The 23,571-nt window shown below is 40.9% G+C and overlaps 2 protein-coding genes across 11 annotated transcripts in view; one reads left to right on the top strand and one right to left on the bottom strand.

The window, feature by feature from the left end:
• SYNGR4 (synaptogyrin 4) lies at positions 1–20,278 on the top strand. Of its 4 annotated transcripts, none has more exons than XM_083471769.1 (5): positions 1–296; positions 2,161–2,302; positions 3,736–3,973; positions 9,622–9,758; positions 20,015–20,278. In XM_083471769.1, exons 2-5 carry the CDS (start codon positions 2,207–2,209, stop codon positions 20,231–20,233), a joined length of 690 nt encoding a protein of 229 aa, XP_083327895.1. In that variant the 5' UTR covers positions 1–296; positions 2,161–2,206; the 3' UTR covers positions 20,234–20,278. The 4 variants fall into 4 exon arrangements, with proteins under 4 accessions (XP_083327895.1, XP_083327894.1, XP_083327893.1 ...); XM_083471768.1 differs by having other exon boundaries at positions 2–193; XM_083471767.1 differs by having other exon boundaries at positions 2–205.
• Positions 20,279–23,571, bottom strand: part of KDELR1 (KDEL endoplasmic reticulum protein retention receptor 1) — a 126,891-nt gene continuing 123,598 nt past the window's right edge. For all 7 annotated transcript variants that reach the window (XM_083471776.1, XM_083471772.1, XM_083471771.1 and 4 more), the window contains one exon: positions 20,279–23,153. In XM_083471776.1, coding sequence (XP_083327902.1) covers positions 23,119–23,153 — 35 coding nt within the window. In that variant the 3' untranslated portion in view covers positions 20,279–23,118. The remainder of the gene's footprint in view (positions 23,154–23,571) is intronic.

Below are 23,571 nucleotides of genomic sequence, written 5' to 3'. Positions count from 1 at the left end.
GCTCGCTCCTTTGGCGCCACGCCCTATACCAACCGTTCTTTTCCAACTGCCTTGCTGAGGCGGCGGCTGTCCGACCAGTCAGGCTTCGAGTTCGCTCACACGCTCTATTTGCTTTCCCCACCCTCCGTGCGCGGGGGCGCAAAAGGCGGGAAAATAACCTCCAAGTCTAAGGGAGTTTCTGAAGGGGTGGGAGGTGAGGAAGAAGGTGGGTTTATGAAGGATTTTTTTTTACAAAAGAGGAACTGAGATGTGGTAATACAGCGAGTTCCTCATCAGTTTTTTAGGAGGCGCAAGTAGTCAGTCCCGTGATGCCAAGGAGCATATTTTTTTTATTCCTATCAGAAAGGGCCATAATTGGGCTTTCATAATATCTCCTCACACCAATCCTGGGTAATAGTTAAGTTGAAAGATAGGCACTCTTGCACAGCAATCCTGCGAGGTTAATAGCCAAGCAGGGATTTGAGCCCATGTCTCCTTATCTAAACCCAACATTCATTATGCACCGCACTTGCTGGCTCCTGCTTTTGATGGAAATGGCCTCAATGGGTTTCATATTTACCAATGAACGTTTAAGATACAGGCCACTTTGTTACTTGCCCCACTACTTTGAGGAATAATAATAATAATTTTTATTTATATCCCGCCCTCCCCAGCTGAAGCCGGGCTCAGGGCGGCGAACAACAATAAAACAGTACAAAAGTACAGCACAAACAACACTCTAAAATCATTCATGATAAATTAATTCAATTAATGGGAAATGTCTAAATAGATAAGTTCTGATTTTGTTAATGGTGAAGGGAAAAAGGTCAAAGGATACAGCCAGGTTCACACCAAACCTATTTTGATGAGAAACAGCGAGAAATAAACTGCAGGCATGCTCTTTATGGTGGGGGTCAGGAAATGTATCCGTGCAACGTTTTGTTGTGTTTTTATAAGATGTGTGAAGCAGAAAATGCTTAAAAATACAGGAAAGTTAGAAGTCAAAACAATTCTCAAGAGTTTCATTTACTTGCTTGGAAAATCAATACATTAATTATGTGCAGAAAACAAAGACAGAAACGGGGGGAACACTTGTCTGCCATACAAAACAAGTTCAATTTTTGATCAGTGCTAGTTTGGCCGGTGGGGCTTCATGATGGTGCGGTGTGCTGTGCAATAAGCTATTGCCCATGATTTTACTGAATAATTTCAAGAAGCTTGCTCAGATTCATTTTGTAAAATATAACTTTGGGGTAAATTTGGAGAAATGTTATTCAAGCCCATAATACTTGTACAATGCATGGGTAGCTCCAGTACATTAGGCCTGGAGCACATACTAGATTGGTCTAATCCAAAATGTTCATAGCCTGTCCATAATTTAGGCAATTATTTAAAGAGTAATTATCTCAGAAGAATTGCCATATGATGCTTGTGGAATCAAAAGACAGCAAGTATCAAAGGTTGGAATTCAATGTCTTGCTTTTCCAGTCAATTCCATCTGTGCAACACATCCACCCCCCATTCTTCTGCTGTTTGTTGTTCTGGGGGTTCCCCCTAACTTTCCCCAGAACCAATTTCAGGGGGTGGAGGGGAGAGGAGAAGGGAAAGCCTTGTTGTGCAAGTGGAAGCTCTTGCACAGGATTTCTGCTAAGGGCTGGTTAGCTGAATCCTTCCCAAGATCTGTAATAAAACTCCATAGTTCTCATTGAAAAATAAAAATGCAAATTTCTTACTACTGCAGTTTCAGGGCAATATATATGTATTGGCAATTAAATTAAATTTTGGTCAGTCTCATCCCAATGCACTATTACTTATTGCTTCATTAAGGTTTCCCAACCTTATGGGCTTTTTAAAAAGCAAATGAAGCACTGCCTGAACTGAACCACCCAATCAATTTAATCTTTACAAAACTTCAACTACATATCAGTTAAGATTATATAGAGAAAAAAATTATTAAGTTAATTTTATTGGCTTTACGGTGCTTTTGGGATGACAGTGGTCAGATACTCACCTTAGAGTCTGGTGATGGGGCGAGACCCTTGTAGGTCTCGGAAAGATGCCTTGATATACCATACTACTTTTGAATTTTCAGGTGTTGGTAGGTAGAAACTTAGTAGTGTTTTCCTGCCTCGTGCTTCTTTTCTAATCTATTTCATGTTTCCCAACTTTTGTTTCCCGCAGCTCTCAAAATCCAGCTTTGTTCTAGTGACAAAAAGGAAACTACAGAATGAGGAAAGTGATTACAACTTTGCGGGAATTCTCAGACCATGACCTGGTGCACTTCTTCATAAGACCTCAGATCATTGCTCGGATGCTGGCAGGGGTGAGAAAAAGTACAACAAAATCAAACACCAGTTCCATGACGTCTAAATTCAGGATCATATTTAGACATTTATTTGGTTTTGAATCAAACAATCCCTCCAGAATTACTTTCATTTTTTTCTATTACAAACTATGAAATTCCAAAGAACATATCCCAGTACAACATGCATTGTTTGGACATCACCAGACACTTTCTGGGGCATTTATGCAAAGGTTGCCCTATACCTGTGGAATATGCAAGTGCACCAACACCAACTTGCACTCATACACACACGCCATCCATCTACACAAAAGATGTACACAATTTCTGTTACCAACTAAGATCCAGTTCTTTGGTTTTATAAGCAGGGCAGCTTTTCCTAACCCCATGGCTAGATTGCCTCTACATGGATGAGCTTCTTCAAGCTTGAATGAAGCACTGAACTCAAGTGTCTCACAGCTCTCACATGGATAGGAGCAGGAGAGCTCCTGATATTATTTTCTGTCTCATTGAATCTCAGTTTAGCATGAGGTATGAATCAGGATACCTAATTTCAAACACACTCTGGTCAATTTCTAAATAAGCTAACTTCAAACCATAGGTTATGAAGCTGATTTACTAAACTAGCTGGGGTTTGTTTCAAATCAGAATTCCTTATTTGTACACAACACTAAGCCAAGATTCAGTGAAACTGATACTAAACTTGGCAGCTCTCTCCTCAGCTGTGGGGGAGTCTGGTTTTTCACTCAGGTTTGCTAAGTCTCATTCAAGTTGCACTAAACCATGCAAATGTAGCCCATGTTCTTCCATCAACCTCATTTACCATACAATTTCCATTATATGAACCAGAGTTATGTACCAGTTGTGTTCCCATGGGCGTAGCCAGGGTTTTTTTTTGGGGGGGGGACAGAACTGATGTGATTGGTCAGTTAGTAAAGTATTTCTATTGTTTTATTTGATAGGGGGAGCAGCTGCCCCCCTTGGCTAAGCCTATGCGTGTTCCCCATGATAGTTTTGGTTTGTGTAAGGAGTTTATACAAATCTCTGACTTTTGTATATTTTCCATGCTATTAGTAAGAGTGATGTTGGTACTACTTACATTGCTATTTTGTTTTTTTTTTAATAGTAACCAGCCCCTAGCATCTAGGCAGTGTAGTATGTTTTGGATTTGTCTCTAAATTCAAAAGCTTTTTATGAACAGCATAACAGACTGCCCAAGTCTGCTAAGAACCTGAGACTTTCACTTGAGATATATGTGGGCCATGGTTAGGAAGAGCAGAGAACTAGACTTACTCATTTTCATCTCAATGCATACTCTGTGGGATTTAATTATTGGAGAGGACACAAAGGCAAGATGGGTTGATTGTAAATATAGGCAAGTGTTTTAAATGAGATATAATATGGTATCTCAACAACAATCATACTTAACTCTTTCTTGCTTTCACCCTTCCCAGGTTTTATCCCTGACTATATTTGCCTCCTTGGTGACTGAAGGTTATCAGAACCTGACAAATTCTTCCCAACTACATTGTGTTTTGAATGATAATGGGACAGCCTGCTGCTACGGCATCACAGTTGGCATACTCGCTTTCCTCCATTGTCTTCTCTTTTTGGGTTTTGATGTCTATGAACCTTCCATTACAACTCACAAATTCAAATATACCATCCTTGTCCTGGATGTCACCTTCTCCAGTGAGTTGACTTCCTTTCTTCCAAAGCCATGGGATAGAGTTTTGATATATGTGATTAGTAGATTGTGAAGCCCTGACACAACCAGATGCAAAGCCAGCATAATCGTATATTCTAACCCCTGTTGTGTCCCAAAACTAGTTTACATCACTGTAGCTATTATTTACTATACCTCCTACCACCACTTCTTGTTGTGTCTCAGCAAACCAACCAGCAGTTTCGCCAATGTATCAGCCTCAGTTGCTTTCCCATTTATCCCACTGCAGCTCTTTGCCAGTTGATAGTGTTTGGTACTCTGCTTTATCTGTCCCAACGGCCAAGGTGGTGGAGCCAAAGTGACAGACCTAATTATAAGATGCCATTCTGAAGGCACTGTAGCTTGTTTCCTATATAAATTAACTCAGTTATTGAAATCTGCTCCAGAAACCCTGCTTTGGGTCCCCTTGCTGTTAACAGTGCAGAGGGATGGGGCTTATCTAAGACCTCCTTAGTGTGGAGGAAAAGAAACCTAAGATCCAAATTATTCTATATTCACTTTTATCAATATGTAGTATGTATCATTATGTACATACAGATTTTCCGTAAGAAGCAGAAGCTATCCATGGGTGGGTTATTCCTTCCATTTTCTGGGTAGACAAGGCTATATAAATACCTTCAAGCTTATTTGTTTGGTGAGAGGAGATCTACCATTTATGGTCCTGTCTGCTTTGCAATGATGAACTTCCAGATGGTTGCTGTTTTGCAGTGGGATTCACTTGGCATATCTACAAATTCAGTTTGTGCAAGTAAAATGGATTTTGTGCTCTTATGCAGTAAACCTGCTTTTGAAAAAAATCCAAAACTTTCTGGGTTAATGGAAGTGATGGGAAAAGAAACGGGAAAATATGAGGTAACAGTTGCTTGATACAGCACTATAACCTCCCTGCAAACAAATCAAAATGAATGCTCAATAAACCGGACTTTGTGTAACATCTCCACAAACGTTATGCAAACAAATCAGGATGAATTATCAATAATTCATCTATAAGCAACCTCTGGCAGGGAGTGCTAATCACCAGTGGTTAATAACCAGCTGCTCAGAAAAGTTACCTCAGAATACTAAAAGCTAAAGCTCCGCAGTCTTCAAGAACTAGGTTGGAGCAGTATTAGCTGATTGTCAAGGGCATGGAAATATGGCTATGTCTCCTCAAGGTGCTAGTGGAGATCCAACAATAACTGGATTTATTGGTCAGTTTTTCTTACCAAATGCAACTCAAAGCAACTTACAACCAAATAAACAGAAACACACAAGATATACATTAAACAAAAAAGTACGTTAAAACAACACATTAAAAATACCCCACTACCACAGTTGTCTTATATTCCTTTCCCCATCTCTTTAATAACAGTCCCCCACATATGTGCCTTACCCTAGCAGCATTTTTTGCACAGGTTTCCACCTTTCCCCACTCCCATACAGAATTATCAGAATCACATGTCAAAGCTTAACTACATCTGCAGGAGATTGAGGCGTTGAGGTACTCTGCCATCATATTCAGGTAGGGAAGGGGAGGAGTACCTCTGTGAAACCCTAGAGAGCTGCTAGTAGAAATCCTGAGCTGGATAAATAAATGGTCTTAGTGGGTGGGGAAACCTGAGGCCAGGGAGCCAAATCCAGGCCACAACCCTCACTGGCCCTGTTCTGCACCCTCAAGTATTTTTGTCTGGCTGGAATGTGCGTTTCCGTGAACCTGTAGTGCTTTTCACTTGCCTGGGTGATGGGTAGAGAGGCGTGTATATGTGTAAATAGTTGACTTGTGTGTGGTTGAAATGTAGCCTATTGTACAAAGGCAAGGGAAGAGTCACATATGTTACTCTGGCCACTTTTTGCCTTTGTCCCCACTCACAACTGGTCCCAAAGGTTGCCCATGAGGGAATGTGGCTATTGTACTACAAAAGGTTCCTGTAAAATATGTGAAAGAATCCATGCTGCTGATGGGCACACTGACTGCCTTCTTCTACAATACTGATTGAGTATTGTATTGCCTTCTTGTACCTCTGCCTGTTGTTTCATTTCTTGATGAGCGAATCCCTGTGCTGGGGAGTTCACAAAAGACAACAGACAAAACATGGAGACAGACAAGGAAACAATAAGAAAATACCAGTTCCATACAAAATGCTGTCATTTCCACATGCTGTCTTATCTGTTGCTGTCAGACTTATTGGACAAGCATGATCACAGAAAATGAGTGCTTCAAGTAGGGCAATGAGTTGGCATTATATATCTGAATGAAACATTTTTCAGGTCCTGGCTTTTGGCAACTCATCAGTGCTCAATACAGCTCCAGAAATGCCACTGAGCCATCTCATCTGGTTTTTTTGCCTTCCATCTGTACTGCCTGTCAAAGATCTCCACACCTTCTGTCAGATTAAGCTATTGAGTACATTGCCTTCCCACCCCACTGGGTATTCATTTTAGGCCCTCTTTATCCCTAGAAAATATATTGGTCAAATTAATTACTTTTGCCCTATATGTTGTTCTGTGCCAGTACAAATCCAGCATAGTTTCTTTATCTTGGAACCAAAGAATAAAGTTGAGTTCACTTTAGTATAGTATAGCATAGCATAGCATAGCATAGCATAGCATAGCATAGCATAGCATAGTATAGTAATAGTAATAGTAATAGTAATAGTATAGTATAGTATAGTATAGAAAGGTATAGTTTATAGTTAAACCACATCAAAAGGAAATACATTTTACTATGTAAACATAAAATCCAGCAAAAGAAAGGTCAGATGTTTCGGTGATTTCCTCAGGAGTGCAATAGATAATACTACCAAATTTGTAAGGAAAAGCAATACATTCTTTTGCCTCTGTGTTTAAAGCAATATCTCTAATAATTAAAGATTAGTAGAGGCCAGATTATCCCACACCTGCTTATTTTGGGGCTCTTGCCTCTAAAACATCTGGCACAAGTCTTATTTGAGATAGGATGTTTGGCTGGCTGGACCATAAACAAAGCTGATGCAATCTGGCAGCTTTCCTTTTCTCCCTTATTGTTCATCAGCTACAAAGGCAAAAGCTCCTTTTAATACACCTGTCAATTGTGCAGTGTTTGTTTTAGGGAATGATTGCCCTTCTGATCCCTGAAGGCAGTTGGTTTATCCATGAATGCAGGAGCTTTTATTAAATTTAGATTTTGCTGACTTAGTTCTGAAGCTGCTATAATGCTGCTGCTGCTGCAGTTTAGAGCCACCTTCTCAATTTCTCACTATGAGATTGGTCAGGTTTTGGAATGTAACAAGAGCCCAGCTGGAACAAATAAAAGGCCCATCTAATCCAGCACCCTGTTCTCACAATAGCCAGCCTATGGAAATCCCACAAGCAGGACATGAGTGCAGCTGTGCTCTCCAGCAGCTGATATTCAGAGGCATGCTGCCCCTGATAATGCAGGTAATTCAGTTGCCATGGCTAACAGCCGTTGATAGAGGTCTTAAAAGGTAAAGGGACCCCTGACCATTAGGTCCAGTCGTGGCTGACTCTGGGGTTGCGGTGCTCGTCTTGCTTTATTGGCTGAGGGAGCCGGCGTACAGCTTCCGGGTCATGTGGCCAGCCTGACTAAGCCGCTTCTGGTGAACCAGAGCAGCACACAGAAACGCCGTTTACCTTCCTGCCGGAGCGGTACCTATTTATCTACTTGCACTTTGACGTGCTTTTGAACTGCTAGGTTGGCAGGAGCAGGGACCAAACAACGGGAGCTCACCCTGTCATTGAACCGCCGACCTTCTGATCGGCAAATCCTAGGCTCTGTGGTTTAACCCACAGCGCCACCTGCGATAGAGGTCTAACTTGTCATTAATTTGTCTAAACCTCTTCAAAAGCCATTGAAGTTGGTGGCCATTGCTACATTTTGTGGTAGTGAAGCACACTATGAGATATGTAAAAAAATACTTCCTTTTGTTTGTCCTGCTGAATCTTCCTACATTCAGTTTCATTGGATGACTTTAGGTTCTGATATTATGGGGTGAGGGACTTCTCTCTATCCACTTTCTTCACGTAATGCATAATTTTATACATCTCTATCATGTCCCCCATACCTTTTTAAAACTGAACAGCCTCAAAAAATGTAACTTTTCCTTATAGGAGAGTTTTTCCAGCCTCATGATAGTTTTGGCTGCCCAAAGCTTTTCCAGCACTGGAATATACCTTTTGAAGTGCACCAAGCAGAACTGTACATAATATTCAGAGTGTGGTCACACTTGTATCACAGCACTACATGTAATATTTATGATTTTATTTTCAATCCCTTCAATTTTCAATTTCCTAATGATCCCCAACATGGAATGCGCCTTTTTCACAGCTACTGGACACTGAGGTGACATTTTCATTGAGCTGTTCATCATCACTCTGAAGATCTCTTTACTGGTCAGTTACCAGTCACCACTAATTCAGTTTCCATAAATCTTTATGTGAAGTAAGGATTTGTGTCCCAGTGTGCATCACTTAAACTACTTTACTTTGAATTGCCATGGTAATATTTATTTAGTTACTATTTTATTTATTACATTTATATACCACCTTTTTCTTCCAGGGAGCTCAAAGTGGTGAACATGGCTCTCCTCCCCATTTCATCCTCACAACAACCCTGTGAGGTAGGTTAGGCTGAGAGTCAGTGGCTGGCCCAAGGTTACCCAGTGAGCTTCATGGCTGAGTGGGGATTTTAACCCTGCTATCCCGGGTCATAGCCCTACACTTTAACTACAATACCATTCACAGAATTTGGAGAGATTATTTTGGAGCTCCTTATAATCCATTTTTGCTCTTACTACTCTGAACATTTGGGTGTCATCAGCAAATGGGGCCACCTCACTGCTAGTCTCTAACTGCAGTTCATTTATGAATAAGTTGAAAAGCATCAGTCCCAGTATAACTTTTTGGGGACCCTACTTTATACATCCCTTCAATGATAGAACTATCCATTTATTCCTGCTCTCCATGTCATGTTCCTACTGATCCGAACAGGTCTTACAGTCTGCTTATTGCTAAGCTTACTTGGTGAGGGACTTTTTACATAAATAAAGACATAAATAATCTCTATCCATATGCTTATTGACATTTTTAAAGAACTCTAAAATGTTGGTTAGAGGGAACTTACATTTATGAAAGCCATGCTGGTTCTTCTTGGGCAAACTTTGTTTTTTATATGCTTCTATCTTTAATAATATTTTCTACCAGTTTTTCTGGGAAAAAACGTTAGCCTAACCACTCTGTAATTTCCCTGGTCCTCTCTGGATTCCTTTTTTTAAAATTGAGGTTACATTGCCCATTTCTCAGGGTTGCCATATGTCCTCTTTTTCCAGGATATGCCCTCTCTTTTATGAGTAGAGTCGTCATAGTGAGCCATAGTTAAAAGTAGAAGTTGGCAAATGTGTCCTTTTTTTGCTCTTCAAAATGTGGCAACCCTACATTTGCTATATTTTACAGCAAAGATATCCAGAGAGAAGAACTTTTATCAGTTAGGAAGAACAGAGCAGTACGGTGAACACCGGAGGCTACTGAACCTTATATTATCTTATTCACCAGTTAGCACAAAAAGTCCTGCTCTAAAATGAAGCTTCATTTGAGTTTTTAGCTGTTTGTATCATATTCTAACCTCTTATTTTTTTCTCAGTTATCTGGACATGCCTGTGGTTTGTTGGGTTCTGCTTCCTAGCCAATCAGTGGATCAGATCGACAAGCCACTACCTGCTGGGAACTGGTGCTGCCCGAACCAGCATCACCTTTGCCGTCCTCTCCGTTCCATGCTGGGTGAGTCCGTCAAGTACTCCCCTTTTATTTCAGAGTAACGAGAAAGCCTGCTGAGTCAGCAACATAAGAGGGGTCCCTCCCTGCAGAGTGTCAATCGAAAAGACAAACCCATCTTATCAAAGCCAAAGTTGATCCCTTCCAAGAAGCAGGTGGCACATACCCTAGTTATTTAAGGAGAAGAGGGTGATGCCATAAGGGGCACTATTTTTCCTTCTATATAGTGAATGTTATTCCCCCCCCCCGAAATGTTGTATGATAAGCCTAATTCTCTTTAGCATGTACACACAATTTTTTAAATCAGAGAGTGTTTGATTATGAATCAAGAAACAGGCAGTGAAGCTACATTTTAGCTGGCATGAAGTGGCATATAACAAGACATAAAAGTCCTTTCTGGGGAGGAAAGGTAGGTGGCTAGTCAAAGTTCAGTTAATACTGAGAAAGTGAGCTCGGGGCAGAGTCAGGCCTAGGCCAGGCCAGTTGTCTTTTGCTAATTGCAGCCTCCAGTTGTGGGTCCTTGGCAGCAGAAGTGCTTCTTTGAGACAGGTGTGTCTGTCGTCCAAAGGTGTTCTCTGCAGTGGTTGCTGGTGTGTTTGGCATAAGGTAAAGGTGAAGGGGACCCTGACCATTAGGTCCAGTCGTGGCCAACTCGGGTTGTGGTGCTCATCTCACTTTATTGGCCGAGAGAGCTGGTGTACAGCTTCCGGGTCATGTGGCCAGCATGACTAAGCTGCTTCTGGCGAACCAGAGCAGCGCATGGAAACGCAGTTTACCTTCCCACCGGAGCAGTACCTAATTATCTACTTGCACTTTGACGTGCTTTTGAACTGCTAGGTTGGCAGGAGCAGGGACCAAACAACGGGAGCTCATCCCATCACGGGGATTCGAACAGCTGACCTGATCAGCAAACCCTAGGCTCTGTGGTTTAACCCACAGTGCCACCCACGTCCCTTAGTGTTTGGCATATGGCATATGACATATGGCAGTGTAAAATGTGTGAGAATGTTGTACATAGTACTTCCTGGAGTGCAAGGCCTAATCCTTTTAAGCATATACAGGCATACTAAAGCTGCATTAATGCAAACTAGTGCTGTATTACTGTTTAAATGCACTCAGTTTAGAGTTTGTGCATTAGAATGGCTGCCAAATTGATTTACGGTGGCAGAAGAACATTTCAAATCATTCCCAGGAAATGAGAGAAAAAAGAGTGTTGGTCTAACGTCAGCTTTTGGTAACATTGACATTTTTAGAACCATACAGTAGGCAATTCAGATTAGCAGTTTATTGACTGGACTAGCAAATGGAAGAAACAAGACAAATAGATTGTTAGCAAAGTTAATCCAAGAAAAAAATCTTGAAGCAAAAAAATACTAGGATTATGCAGGTCAGAAAGTTCCAAGTTTCTGCCACTGGCCGCCAAGGCAATGTAAAGAAGCTAATCTTTCCTGACATTTCCTCCTTCAGAATCATATGGTTAGAGATGGAGTACTTAATTACAAGTGTTGCTAATAGAAACCCACTGCTGAATATGGCTAGAGTAGCTGGTGAATTATAGCCACAGCAGCAGTAGCACCATTTTCTTTTAACTCTTAGTTGATAGCAAGATTTACTGTTTCAATCCAGCTTTGGGGTTAAATGCACCATAAGTTGGCCATAAAATTAAAATACCTTGGAATAGCATTAAGCATGGCACCACTTGCAAGTAAAAAATAAATAAATAAAACCTTCATTGAAAACCTTCATTTTTCAAATAAGTAATATAGTTAAAAAAAATCAGAATCAAGAATGAACTTCAGTGTACAGTGCATAATACCTACAAGAAAGGAGTGTGTGTGGTCTATTTGACCCCACAGTTGTTGGTTTTTTAAATGTTCCATTAGCATACAGTTATGTTAGTATAATACAATACTGCAATAATGAGTTATTAATTATCTGCAACAACAAATTTTGCAGAAGGTGCAACTGTAGCTCACACAACCTATATATTTACCACATTTTACAACTGCATGGTCTAGATAAAATCATGAAGCACATGATTTCTGCAATTTTCTGTCATTACTTCAATCACAGAGGTGGCATCTGCCCCTTTTGTGGGTGTCAGCCATAGCAAACCATATCAGATCTGAAGCTGCCTTTCTTTGAATAGTCCCAGGCAAGCTGGCTATGTTTCTTGATTCAATCACGGTTTGTTAAACTCCAGGCCCAATTCTACTACAAAGCTACATCTTTCATCCCATCCACTGCATTGTTGGTTGTTCAATTGCTAAAGAATGCAGGCATTTAAATGGGCATTATCTTCTGTATTTGAAGGGAACACTATTGGCCACAATTTGATTATGATTTTTAATGTTAAATGCAGCCCATCTGGTTATACCAAGACTTGTCTTAGGATTTGATTTGTTGTCTGAGATAGCTGTATCTATGGATTTAAGAAAGGTGGATCACTGTCATTCCTTTACTTGGCAGATAACTTACAAATGTCAAATCTTTTGGAAAACTGCTGTTGATATTTCTTGATTTATGGACAAGGAATAGAACCCTGCATAAGTAGGGATTCCCCTGTATGTGTGAAGGGATATGGAATGGGCCACACACATCACCTTATATAATCTCAAGCACACAAATGTGTCTCAGTGCATGGGAGAAAACTTGGTTTGCAACTTTTCTGCAGAATGCAGTTTTCACAATTAACAGTGTTGTATGAGCAAGGTGCTACCTTAATGCCATTTGCCTGTTCCTTGCTCTGAAGTATGTGTGTGCTTGTCAAAGAAAAAGAATTATTGTAATAGACAGTTATTGACTCACACTTGCGTTCATGAAAGGGTTAACCTGAGCTCAAGTTGCCAGTACGGGTTGAGCTTAGCCCCATTCCTTTCCTCAACTTTCTCTTTCTGCTTTCTGGAACAAGCAAGCAGCTATGTGACCCATGGTTCCCAGTTGCAAGAAAAACCAAGTGAACAGAATCTCTCTAAAAATGGATTTATAAAGCCTGCATCTTTCAAATATACCGGTAACCAAGTTTTAATGTGCTTTGAGCAATTGCCATTGTATTCACTCTGCTACAAGACAGTATGGATCTATCTTCCAAATCTCTATCTCTTAACAGAAACCCTCTGCCCCAACCAATGTTCATCACTATCTGAGAATGGGCCATCTGAATGGATGCACTACCCTTACAGGGGGAAATTGCTGCTACCAGTCCAGCTTCATCAAATACAGTGGTGCCTCGCAAGATGAAATTAATTCGTTCCGCAAGTCTCTTCGTCTTGCGGTTTTTTCGTCTTGCGATGCACGGTTTCCCATAGGAATGCATTGAAAATCAATTAATGCGTTCCTAGGGAAACCGCCTTCAGACCAGGTCCGGGGACAGTCTGTCCCCGGACCTCTTCTGAAGGCTGGGGGGGGGGGACAAGGGCTTTTCTTCCCACCCCCAGCATTTTAAAAAACCCCGGGACAGCGGAGGACTTCTCCGCTGTCCGGGCGATCTTAAAATGCTGGCGGGCGGCATTTTAAAATCGCCCCGGACAGCGGAGGACTTCTCCGCTGTCCGGGGCGATTTAAAAGCCCCTGGGAAGGCAGGCAGGGGGGACAAAGACTTTCGCCCCCTGCCCGCCTTCAGAAGGTGTTCCCGCCCCCCGCCCCGCTTCGGAACAGCGTTCCGAAGTGGGGCGGCTGGGGCAGGTGTCCCCGCCCCCCTCCCCGCTTCGGAACAGCGTTCCGAAGTGGGGCGGCTGGGGCAGGTCTTCCCGTCCCCCCTCCCCGCTTCGGAACAGCGTTCCGAAGTGGGGCGGCTGGGGCAGGTGTCCCCGCCCCCCCTCCCTGCTTTGGAACAGCGTTCCGAAGTGGGGCGGCTGGGGCAGGTGTCCCCGCCCCCCCTCCCCGCTTCGGAACAGCGTTCCGAAGTGGGGCGGCTGGGGCAGGTGTTCCCGCCCCCCCTCCCCGCTTCGGAACAGCGTTCCGAAGTGGGGCGGCTGGGGCAGGTGTTCCCGCCCCCCCCTTCGGAACAGCGTTCCTGCAGGTGTTCCCGCAGGGGCAGGTGTTCCCGCCCCCCCCTTCGCTCCCGACCCCCAGCATTTTCTCTGCTGTCCCTTGGAGATTTTAAAATGCTGGGGGTCGGCAGCGAACGCTTCGCTCCCGCCCGCCAGCATTTTAAGATCGCCTGGGGCAGGCGGGGGGGAGCAAAGACTTTTGCCCCCCGCCGGCCTTCAGAAGAGGTCCTCTTCTGAAGGCCGGCTGTGGGCGAAAGTCTTTGCTCCCGACCGCCAGCATTTCCCTATGGGCTTTCGTCTTGCGATGCAAGCCCATAGGGAAATTCGTCTTGCGAAGCGCCTCCAAAACAGAAAACCCTTTCGTCTTGCGGGTTTTCCTTCTTGCGAGGCATTCATCTTGCGGGGTACCACTGTAATGGTTCAACCATGGCAAGGGAGTGCACTGCACCCCCTTCTACCTTCAGACCATCCCTCAAATCACATGGGGGAAAGACAACATCAAGGGTGCGTCCTGTCCAGTATGTTGGACCAATGGTCATTTGTAACAGCCCCATGGTTGAGGCCATGAAGTCCATGCCAGCTCAACAGTAGCCTTTGCTTGGATGTTGAAGTCACTCAGAAGTATTCTCTAGGGGTCCTCCAAAAACGTGGATCTAGAAAACTTGGTATTTTTGGCCCTAGAAGATTAGGAGAAATATCATAGGCAACTAATCCTTCCAAAAGATATATAGCAAGTATATGTACATATAATAACTAAAATTATGATGCAGGTAGAACAGTTTGGGTCACTTTGATTAAGAAACAGTTCCTTGCTGCTAGTATCTGAAGTTGCTGGTTCATAATTAAGGGAATCCAGCCCATACTCTAAGCCTAATATAGTTTACATAAGGGGTGCCTAGTATTTAAAGCACATAAAGAGAAAAGAAAGCTCTTGCCTACTCTGCTTTAGTCCTGAGGACTCAATACATTTCTACCAATTTTAGTAGTGAAGAAAACTGCCTCAGGACTGAGCTCTTTGGTGCATGTTTATTCCTTCATTCCTTGTGGAACTGAGTGACTCACACTTCCCATCAACAAGCTGTAGAATTAATCAGGAGGAGCCTTCATATAGAAGCAGTTGCAGCAGGCCTTCATTTACAATCTGGCACAGAATGAGCCCAAGCAATTCAAGACCCAGTCCAGCCTGCGGCTGGAGTTTGTTAGATCCAGAAGGATGAGCAGCTAACAAAGATTTTAACTCCAGCAGGGACCATTGGTAATGTCTAACCTGACCCCCTGTCAAGCATAGGGCAATTGAATTCCCTCTGCTAACCGTAGCAACCCACTAAGTGGAATTTGCAGAAAGCACACCTTTGACCAAAGTCGTATTTTACAACTGCAATGAGAAACTGGAGGATTTGCAGTCAGTTTTTTTTTATCAATAATGAGGAGAGGTGATCACAATACCAGTAGATTTAAGGACAGTTACCAAAACACTGAAAACAGAGTGCCCCATTTTGAATCTTTTTACAGTGGAAAAAAAAAAGTTTCATTTTAAAATATTATTTGTTTTCCAAGAAAAATCAAACTTGCATATTTTTATAATATTTTATTAATACTTTTTTATTGAGTTATATTGCAAATACATACAAATCAAAACTTTTAAACGTGAAAAGAAAAAGGATTTTAAAAGGTTGCAAAGAACAAAAGAAGAAAAGCAGAAATTTAAATAAATTACATAAACTAATACAATTAAATCTTAATGAAGATAAGAAAAAAATCATAGATGGAACAACGTTAATTTATTCATTATTAAACTAAGACTTTGCAAACCAAATGCATACACTTTAAACAGTTACCTCTTACATATCGTCTGTTTTCCTAAGAAGCTAACACTTCTTAGGTATTTCATTTTTCATATTCTTTTGTTCTTTGGACATCTGTCAGTCTCACAACAGTTCATTATTCCTAATTAAAACCAACTTATCTGTATTTCAGTACATCCCTCATCTTGGTATCTGGGAGCTTTTTACCTTTGCAGGGTTATTCTGGACACAACCAGATCTTCACTGCTGAACCTTGACTCATCAGATATTTATTTAGGTACTCCCATTCTTTCTTAACTGTGTTATTTGACTTGTCTCTTATTATATCAGTCAGCTTCGCGAGTTCCAAGTGCTTGCTCAGCTTACACAGCCATTCCTCTTTGATGGGTATGGGTTCCTCCTTCCAATATTTAGCCACCAATATTCTTGCTGCTGACGTAGCATAGATAAATAGTCTTATTTTATCTTTAGGGAAATTGTTTGTCAAAATTCCCAGAAGAAATGCTTCAGGGGTTTTTGCAAAAGATTTTATTAATACTTACTGTAATATACTACATTAAAAAACAAGCCTAAAGAAACAGAAGAATGCAAAGTCCTCTCTCACAGGTAGATCTTAACTCTTGTTCAACACAGAAAGAGGTAAACCCTCCCAGCTCTCACCTGGTTTCCCTCTCTTCTCCCAGCCTTCCACCCTGGAAGATCTTCCCTTCCTTGCCTTTCACTCAGGGTCCTTCACCAACCATCCATCACCGTCATCTGCTTGCAATCCCCTTCTTAACTCAGAGTAGACAACAAGAAGCAAAAACACAAAAGCAAACCAAATAATTGGGTTGCCATATTTTGAAGAGCAAAAAAGAGGACACATTTGCCAACTTCTACTTTTAACTATGGATCGCTATGATGACTCTCACTTTACATGAAAAAGAGGACATATGAAAACCCTAAGAAAAGTAACAAAAAGATAAAAGTAATAAAAGAATGAGAAAATAGTAAAGGAATAAAAGATAAAGAAATAAATAGGACTTCCAATTTTCCAACTGTCAGTTGTATGTATAAGAGTCATTCTAAGTACTCAAAATGTTTACTCCAGGCTGGTATCTAACTGTTCCTCCTTCCACTAGGCGATATTTTCACAGTCTTCGGGCATCTGGAATGCATTGATTTTTTTCTTCCACACAAAATGTCTAAAAGAGGTTCTCCAATTACTATTACAGATAAAAGTCAACAATAAGTCTTCCTCCAGTCCAGCGTAACAACTTTACTTCCAATACTGAAAAACAATAAATCGTCAATCTTTATTCCCTCAAGAATCTATTCGCTGTGGCCATATATTGAGACAGTGATTCATAGTTATTTACTTCTATTTTATTTTCAGTCCTCTAGTGCTGCCTCTTCTTAAGCCAGCAGTAGGGTCTTATTTCAGATGTGCCTTTTAACCATTTAACCAGCAAACAGAAAACTTGTCATAATTTATAGCTGTTTCAGAAGTAATTGAAGAAAGGAAGGTTTGCCCTAGGGACTGATCCCTAGGGTTATTAAGTGGTGTTTGGGCAAGATTTTGATTCTTCCACTCCCTGATCACTTACCTGTCCAGGTTCCTTGAAGGTTCCTTGGTCCCATGACGAGACAGCAGCCCTTCCATAGCATTGGAAATTAATCAGTTATCTCTGTTCCCCCAATGGCTTTCATTAATCACTATCTAATTATCACTGTTGATGGAGTTTTGACAGGAGACGTCTAATCAGCCATGATTCTGATCCAGAAGTCCCAGTCCTTCCCCCAAAATTCTAATACTGTATGCTTATTGAGAAGCAAAATAGTACAGCTGTTTTCTTGCTTACCTAACACAAACACTGTACTAGAATACCATTTTGTATTCTGATATTTGCCTCCCTCAACTGTTTACTTCCTCAAGGCTCACCCACACATCCCTTCCAAGCTTCCTTCATCTCCCAAAACCCGCTTGCCAGTTCCCTGAGAATATAAGAAGCACTCTGCTGGATCAGACAAATGACTTATCTAACCCAGTATCCCATTTCCTGCAGTGGTCAACAATATGAATTTCTGTAATCTCATTTTAAAGACATTAATTTAGAAGCCACCACATCTTGTGGCAACAAATTCCAGAGTTTATGCATTGTATGAACTTTGCTCTATCCTGAACAATTCAGCTCAATCAGGTGACCTCAGATACTAGTATAAAAAGGATTTAAAACTTATCTCAAACAACTTTCTTCACACCATGCATAATTTTATACACTTCTCTCATGCCTTCTCTTACTTGCCCTTTTCCAACTCTACAATACACCTTTTATGTTACGGATTTTGTATGTGATGCCAATAAAAGGTTTGATGATGAATATACTTTTTGAGATGCAACGACCAGAAAGGTACACAATATTCAAGTGTAGCATTAAAATATTAGTAGGGAGGTGTTTTATCCCTTTCCTAATGATTCCTAGCATGTACCACCTTTTCCCCAGCTAGAATATTGTGTAGATTTCTAGTTACCACATCTCAAAAAGGATATTGTAAAGCTAGAAAAGGGGGAAGGGGGAATGACTAGGGGGTCCTAAAGTTGCAGCAACTCCCTCATGAATAAAGGTTACCTTTTTAGGGCTGTTTGGTTCAGGAAAAGGGTTGTTTTAATTGAGCTATCATCATGACCCCAATATGTCTTTCCTGATAAGTCATTGCCAGTTTATATTCAGTTTTTTTGCTTGAATGTGAATCACTTTATACAGTGGTGCCCCGCAAGACGAATGCCTCGCAAGACGGAAAACTCGCTAGACGAAAGAGTTTTCCGTTTTGGAGGTGCTTCGCAAAATGAATTTCCTATGGGCTTGCTTCGCAAGACGACAATGCCTTGCGAGTTCCTGCGGGTTTTTTCCCCTCCCCCCCCCCGCTTTTTCTAAGCCGCTTATCAGCTGATCCGATCAGCAGATAAGCCGCTAAAAGCACTAATCCGTCAATGGTCTTGCTTCGCAAGACGAAAAAACCGCTAGACGAAGAGAATCACAGAACGGATTCTTTTCGTCTTGCGAGGCACCACTGTAGTTGCTTGCATTGAACTGTGCTTGCCATTCTGATGCCGTCACCAGGTGTGGAGAATGCCTTTTGGATCTCTTTGTTTTTATCATTCTGAGTAATCTGGTGTCATCCACAAACTTGACTACTTTGCTGTTCACCCCTATCTCCAGGTTATTTATACACAAGTTGAAAAGTACGGGTCTCAATACTGGGGGCTTTCTACATCTCTCTGTGAGACCTGTCCATTTATTCCTATCCTATTTCCTGTTCCTTTAACTAGTTACTAATTCATAACTGAACAAGTCCCCTGATTGCTAAGTTTACTCTGGACCTTTCAATGAAGAACTTCTTAAAACCTGAAAATCAAAGTATACAATGAGCACTGGAATCCCCATATTTTCTTGTTTGCACAAAGAACTTCAAAAGATCAGTGAGATAGGACTTACCTTTGCAGAAATCATGTTGACTCTTCAACTTGTTATTCAATATGCTTGATAATTTTATCTTTAATAATGCTTTCCAGCAATTTCCCCAAAGCATATTAACCATGTAATTTCCCAATCCTCCAGTATGGAAGCCAATCTTAGGGACCAGTTACAAAATCAGTACTTCTACATTTGATTTTTAAAGATATTTTAGATGGATAGAATTTCCTCTGACAAGCCAGATACAAAAAAATCATTCATCAGCTGCTTATCCTCCTGAAGCATACCTCCAACTCCCACCATCCTGAGGTTCAGCTGCCTCTGTACTTGGTTTCCTGCTTCTGATGTATTTAAAGCATTTGCTATTGTTGGGATCAATATTCAGTCATGTTCGTCAAATTATTTTCCCCACCCCAACCCTTATTGTCTACTTGCATGTCTTTTGTCAGTTTGTCTTTCTTTTCGTTCTCCACAATTTGGCAACACTTTCATTTTCAGAAGGAAGCTTTCCTGTGGCTAATGGCTTTCATGATTATGTTTGTTAACCACACTACCATCTTCTTGAAGTTATTGGTATTTTTGTAGTATATGCATTTGAGCTAAGCTTTTATTGTTGAAGATTTGTATAAACTCCCAAGTGCTTTGGAGAGGTCAACCTTTCTTGACTTTTGCTTCAACTTCCTTTTTACCCTCCTTTTAAAGACATTTCTTCTTTGAAGTCAAATATTACTTTTGCTGGACATTTCTGGCAATTTTCTTTTTGCATACATGTTGAATTTGATAGTGCTGCAGTCAATGTTCCCAACTGGTTGAACACTTAATGTCTTGAACCATATTGTCCTCACAAGTTACTTTCTAAAGGCCAATACATTTCAAGTCCATGACTGTGCTGTGGTTTTAATCCACATCTTCTGGAGCTAACCATTGCCCTTCACTTTCTCTTTAAATAGTTTGTGCCATTTTCACAGTTGCATACAAGTGCCTGATCCACCACCTATTCTCTCCCACAGGTGTACCTGGCCTATGTGGCTCTGAAAAACCTGCAGGCTGAGCCACCTGTTCCTTACAAGCGGACCTTGGATGAAGGATCTGTTGCATTGACCACCCTTTCATCTTCCACTAGCACTTCCCTTCCAAACAATATGGGTTACCCTGAAAATGTGGGTGTAGCCTCCTATCCATCCACTCCTGTACCCCACCGGCTGACATTAATGAATACTGATGACTAGGCAATTATTAATTTCACAGTAAATAAAAAGGGGATAGAAAGAGAATTTATTGCCAAACATGAACATTTATTTTATATGTGTAAATCTGTTTCCGCTAAAGTTGAGCACCATGAAAAATAGGGAGACCAACCACCTCCTAAGCACAATAAGAACATGGGGCCACAGCTTCACAAAAGAAGTGGGTGCTCACCCACTCACCATTCCCATTGTCTAGGCATGCCCAGCTTCTGCAGCACTAGCTGTTACATTTTAGCCCTTTAAAGTCAGGATTAACTGTAAGAATAGTCCCACACTGCTGCTTCTATATGAACTGCACTACTATGGCAGCTGTGCACATGTGTTGTTTTCCAGTCATAACAAGCCAATGATATTACAGCTAGGGGAGATAACAAAAAAGGGAGACAATTTGCATGTGCAACTGCCACACATTTTTTTCTCAACTGGATATAGCAAAATGCAGCTATTCTGGCTGCCAGTCCCAGCTTTAAGAAATCAAGGAAATAATGAAAGCACTGGAGTGACATTTGCCCTCTGCCACCCAGCTGGTGTACAGCACTTCAGATACAGTCCTTTCCACATTGTACTAGTTCAACGCTACTTGTTTAAGCCTTGTGAATGTTAAAATATGGACTTGTATGAACAATTTTAAGCCTGAACCAGGCTATAGACAGATACATCCTGAAGTTGTCATCTCCATAGCCATTGTTGCACTTTTGCTAGCTACTGTAATCAAATAGATGCTAGCCACTGAAGGCTGTATCAGTATAGAACTTAATCCAGTAAAGTTTCTCTGTGATTCTGTGAAAGATATAAATGATTAGCTTATATGTGTATGCTGCCACAGACTCAAATTTACCTAGTAACGACTACTGAATGTTTCAAGTAGCTACTAACTTTCTGTAGCAAGCAACAGCTCCTTAAATATCACAAATATCTGGAAAACAACTGGCTAGTTATGATAACCAAAACAGAAACCTAATGACTGCTACTGGATAATCATATTAAAGGTATAGAACTTAAAACATTACTAGTCATTGCCCTATGACTAGTCACTCAAACTATGGCAACTCTTAGGCTTTACTTCTTTTTGAAATAGTTTTCTGCCTTTGATGCTGAAAGAAGTTTAAGGGGAAATGCCATCTTGCTCCTGTGCATGTCTGCTCAGAAATAATTCCAGCTGTGTTCACCAAGACTTACTTCCAGTAAAGTATGCATAGGATTGCAGCATGAGTGCAATTTTTCATATATCCCAATTCAAGAAATCATCCATATGTAAAAATCCATCTGCCTGTGGGTGCATGTCCTCATCTGCAGAGATAGAAGAGCTCCCTCCAAGCAACATGCATGACATGTTCGCATAGCATTTCCAATAAAGTAGAAAACTTCCCATACCATTACTTGCAAGCCAGTAATTCTAATTATTTTCCAAGCTGCTTTCATACATGAGATTTATAGCATTTTTGCTTAAGACGCTAATCTTTACATATTCATACATGGGAGGAAGCCGCACTGAACTTGGCAAGATTTACTTTTGCATCAGCACACTGTAAATCGGTCTACAAGGCAAACTGAGAGCTTAAATTGACTAGAACATGCTTTCAATTTATCTTCCATATTCCATCTCACATTAACATTTACATCTGGCCAGAATAGCATTAGAGAGGCTCAAAGGCCCCTTTTAGTGTCATGTGGAGACACATGACATTTTGATTGGCTAAGATAAAAGGTAATTTTGCTGAGACAGCAGCATCTTTTGAGAACCAGAGAAAAGTGGCAACTACAGAAAATGTGTTTTATCATAACAGATATTAAGGCTACAATTGTATGCCTGCTAACTTAGAAAGCCCCACTAAACTCAGTAGGTTATATCCAACTAAGCTTTATTTAGAGTAGGCACACTGAAATGAACTAATCGAAGTTAGTCTTTTCCATTAATTTCAATGAATCTATTCTGGTAAAACTTAGTTTGATATAAGCCAATGAGTAGAGAGAGCTTCAAGAGATGGGGGAAAGCAGCCACTGTTTTAACAGAAAGCAGCAATACTGTACAGGAGAATAGCATGGGAAATGAGGATGAATGTACAGGAAGGGGAAACACAAAGATTTCAGTACAAACAGGCAACAAAACAGATTTCTTTTTATTTAAATTCCCATCCCTCCCACAAAGGCACTAATTAATTGGGATGATGGTTGCTTGTTTTATTTAAAGTAGATGAGGAATTAACCATCAAATAATATTCAAAATGAAGCAAGTGTAAGAATGTATTAGGGTGGTCTTTTCTTGCCAGCAATATTTTTTAAAAATAGAGAAAAATAATCAGTATCTAAAGAAAATAGATTAAATTTGTAAGTGCTCCTGTTTATCTGGATAGACCCACGGCACTCAGATTTCTTCATAGCTGTGGTCAACCCAAAGCCCAAAACAATGAGCACAATGTGAGAGGAGGGAGATGTCCAGTTGTTGTTGTTGTTGTTGTTGTTGTTGTTGTTGTTGTTGTTGTTGTTTTAAAAATATTTCCTAGCTGTGGCAGTTCATTACCAAAATAGAGTCAGGAGTATAGAAAGTGAGGTCAATGATAAAAAGGGCCCTTGAGAAACCTACCACCTATATATCACCAGCAGTAGTCATTATAAGCTTGGAGTCCAAGCTGTTGCCCACCTCACCCCTTCTATATCAGTCTCTTGAGCAGAAGGACAATCCATTGTTTTGACCCAAATCACACTCAGGTAAAAGTTCAGGGTGCAAGAAGAGATCAACAGGTGACTTAACTTCGTTCGTAAGAATAAAAAAAGAAAAAACCCCAGAAACTTTGTTTTTAACTTCCTGTGAAGGATTCCCCACATCCTTCTCGGCCAAAGTATCTTTGTCATGGGCTCAGTGTGAACTATGCCGGCAAACTCAACTTCTTGCCTTTTAGAACTGAAGAAAAAAAAGAGAAAAAATAATGTATGAGAATTTTGTCTTGCTATAGCTGTAGAGCTGTTGAAAGTACAAAAATATAACAACCTCTGGTAAGGGAAAAATACATTTTCAGCAACCTCTGAAAAAAAAAGGTGCATCAACCAGAAATAGTAATTATAGCCTTGAAATTAAAGTAGCACTATAAAATGCATGGGCACATCTGAAAATTCTGCTCATTATATACATGTAATAAAAATGCAAGTGTCGTCATGCTGCAGTTTGCTTGAACACAGAGCACCGCAAACTACAGTGTGACGAGAGGTGGTAGATGGGAGGCTAAAATTAGCCAGAGGTAGAGTCAGAAAGTCTGCAGCCCCCATCCAATCAATTGCCCTGCTCCACTGTCTGTTGTAGTAATGCAATTTGTAATACAATA

This window comes from Podarcis liolepis, assembly GCF_965112155.1.
Source record: "Podarcis liolepis genome assembly, chromosome: 13".
Classification (NCBI taxonomy): Eukaryota; Metazoa; Chordata; class Lepidosauria; order Squamata; family Lacertidae; genus Podarcis; species Podarcis liolepis.
The sequence above is the reverse complement of the archived record's forward strand: the minus strand, read 5'-3'. Positions and strand labels throughout refer to the sequence as shown.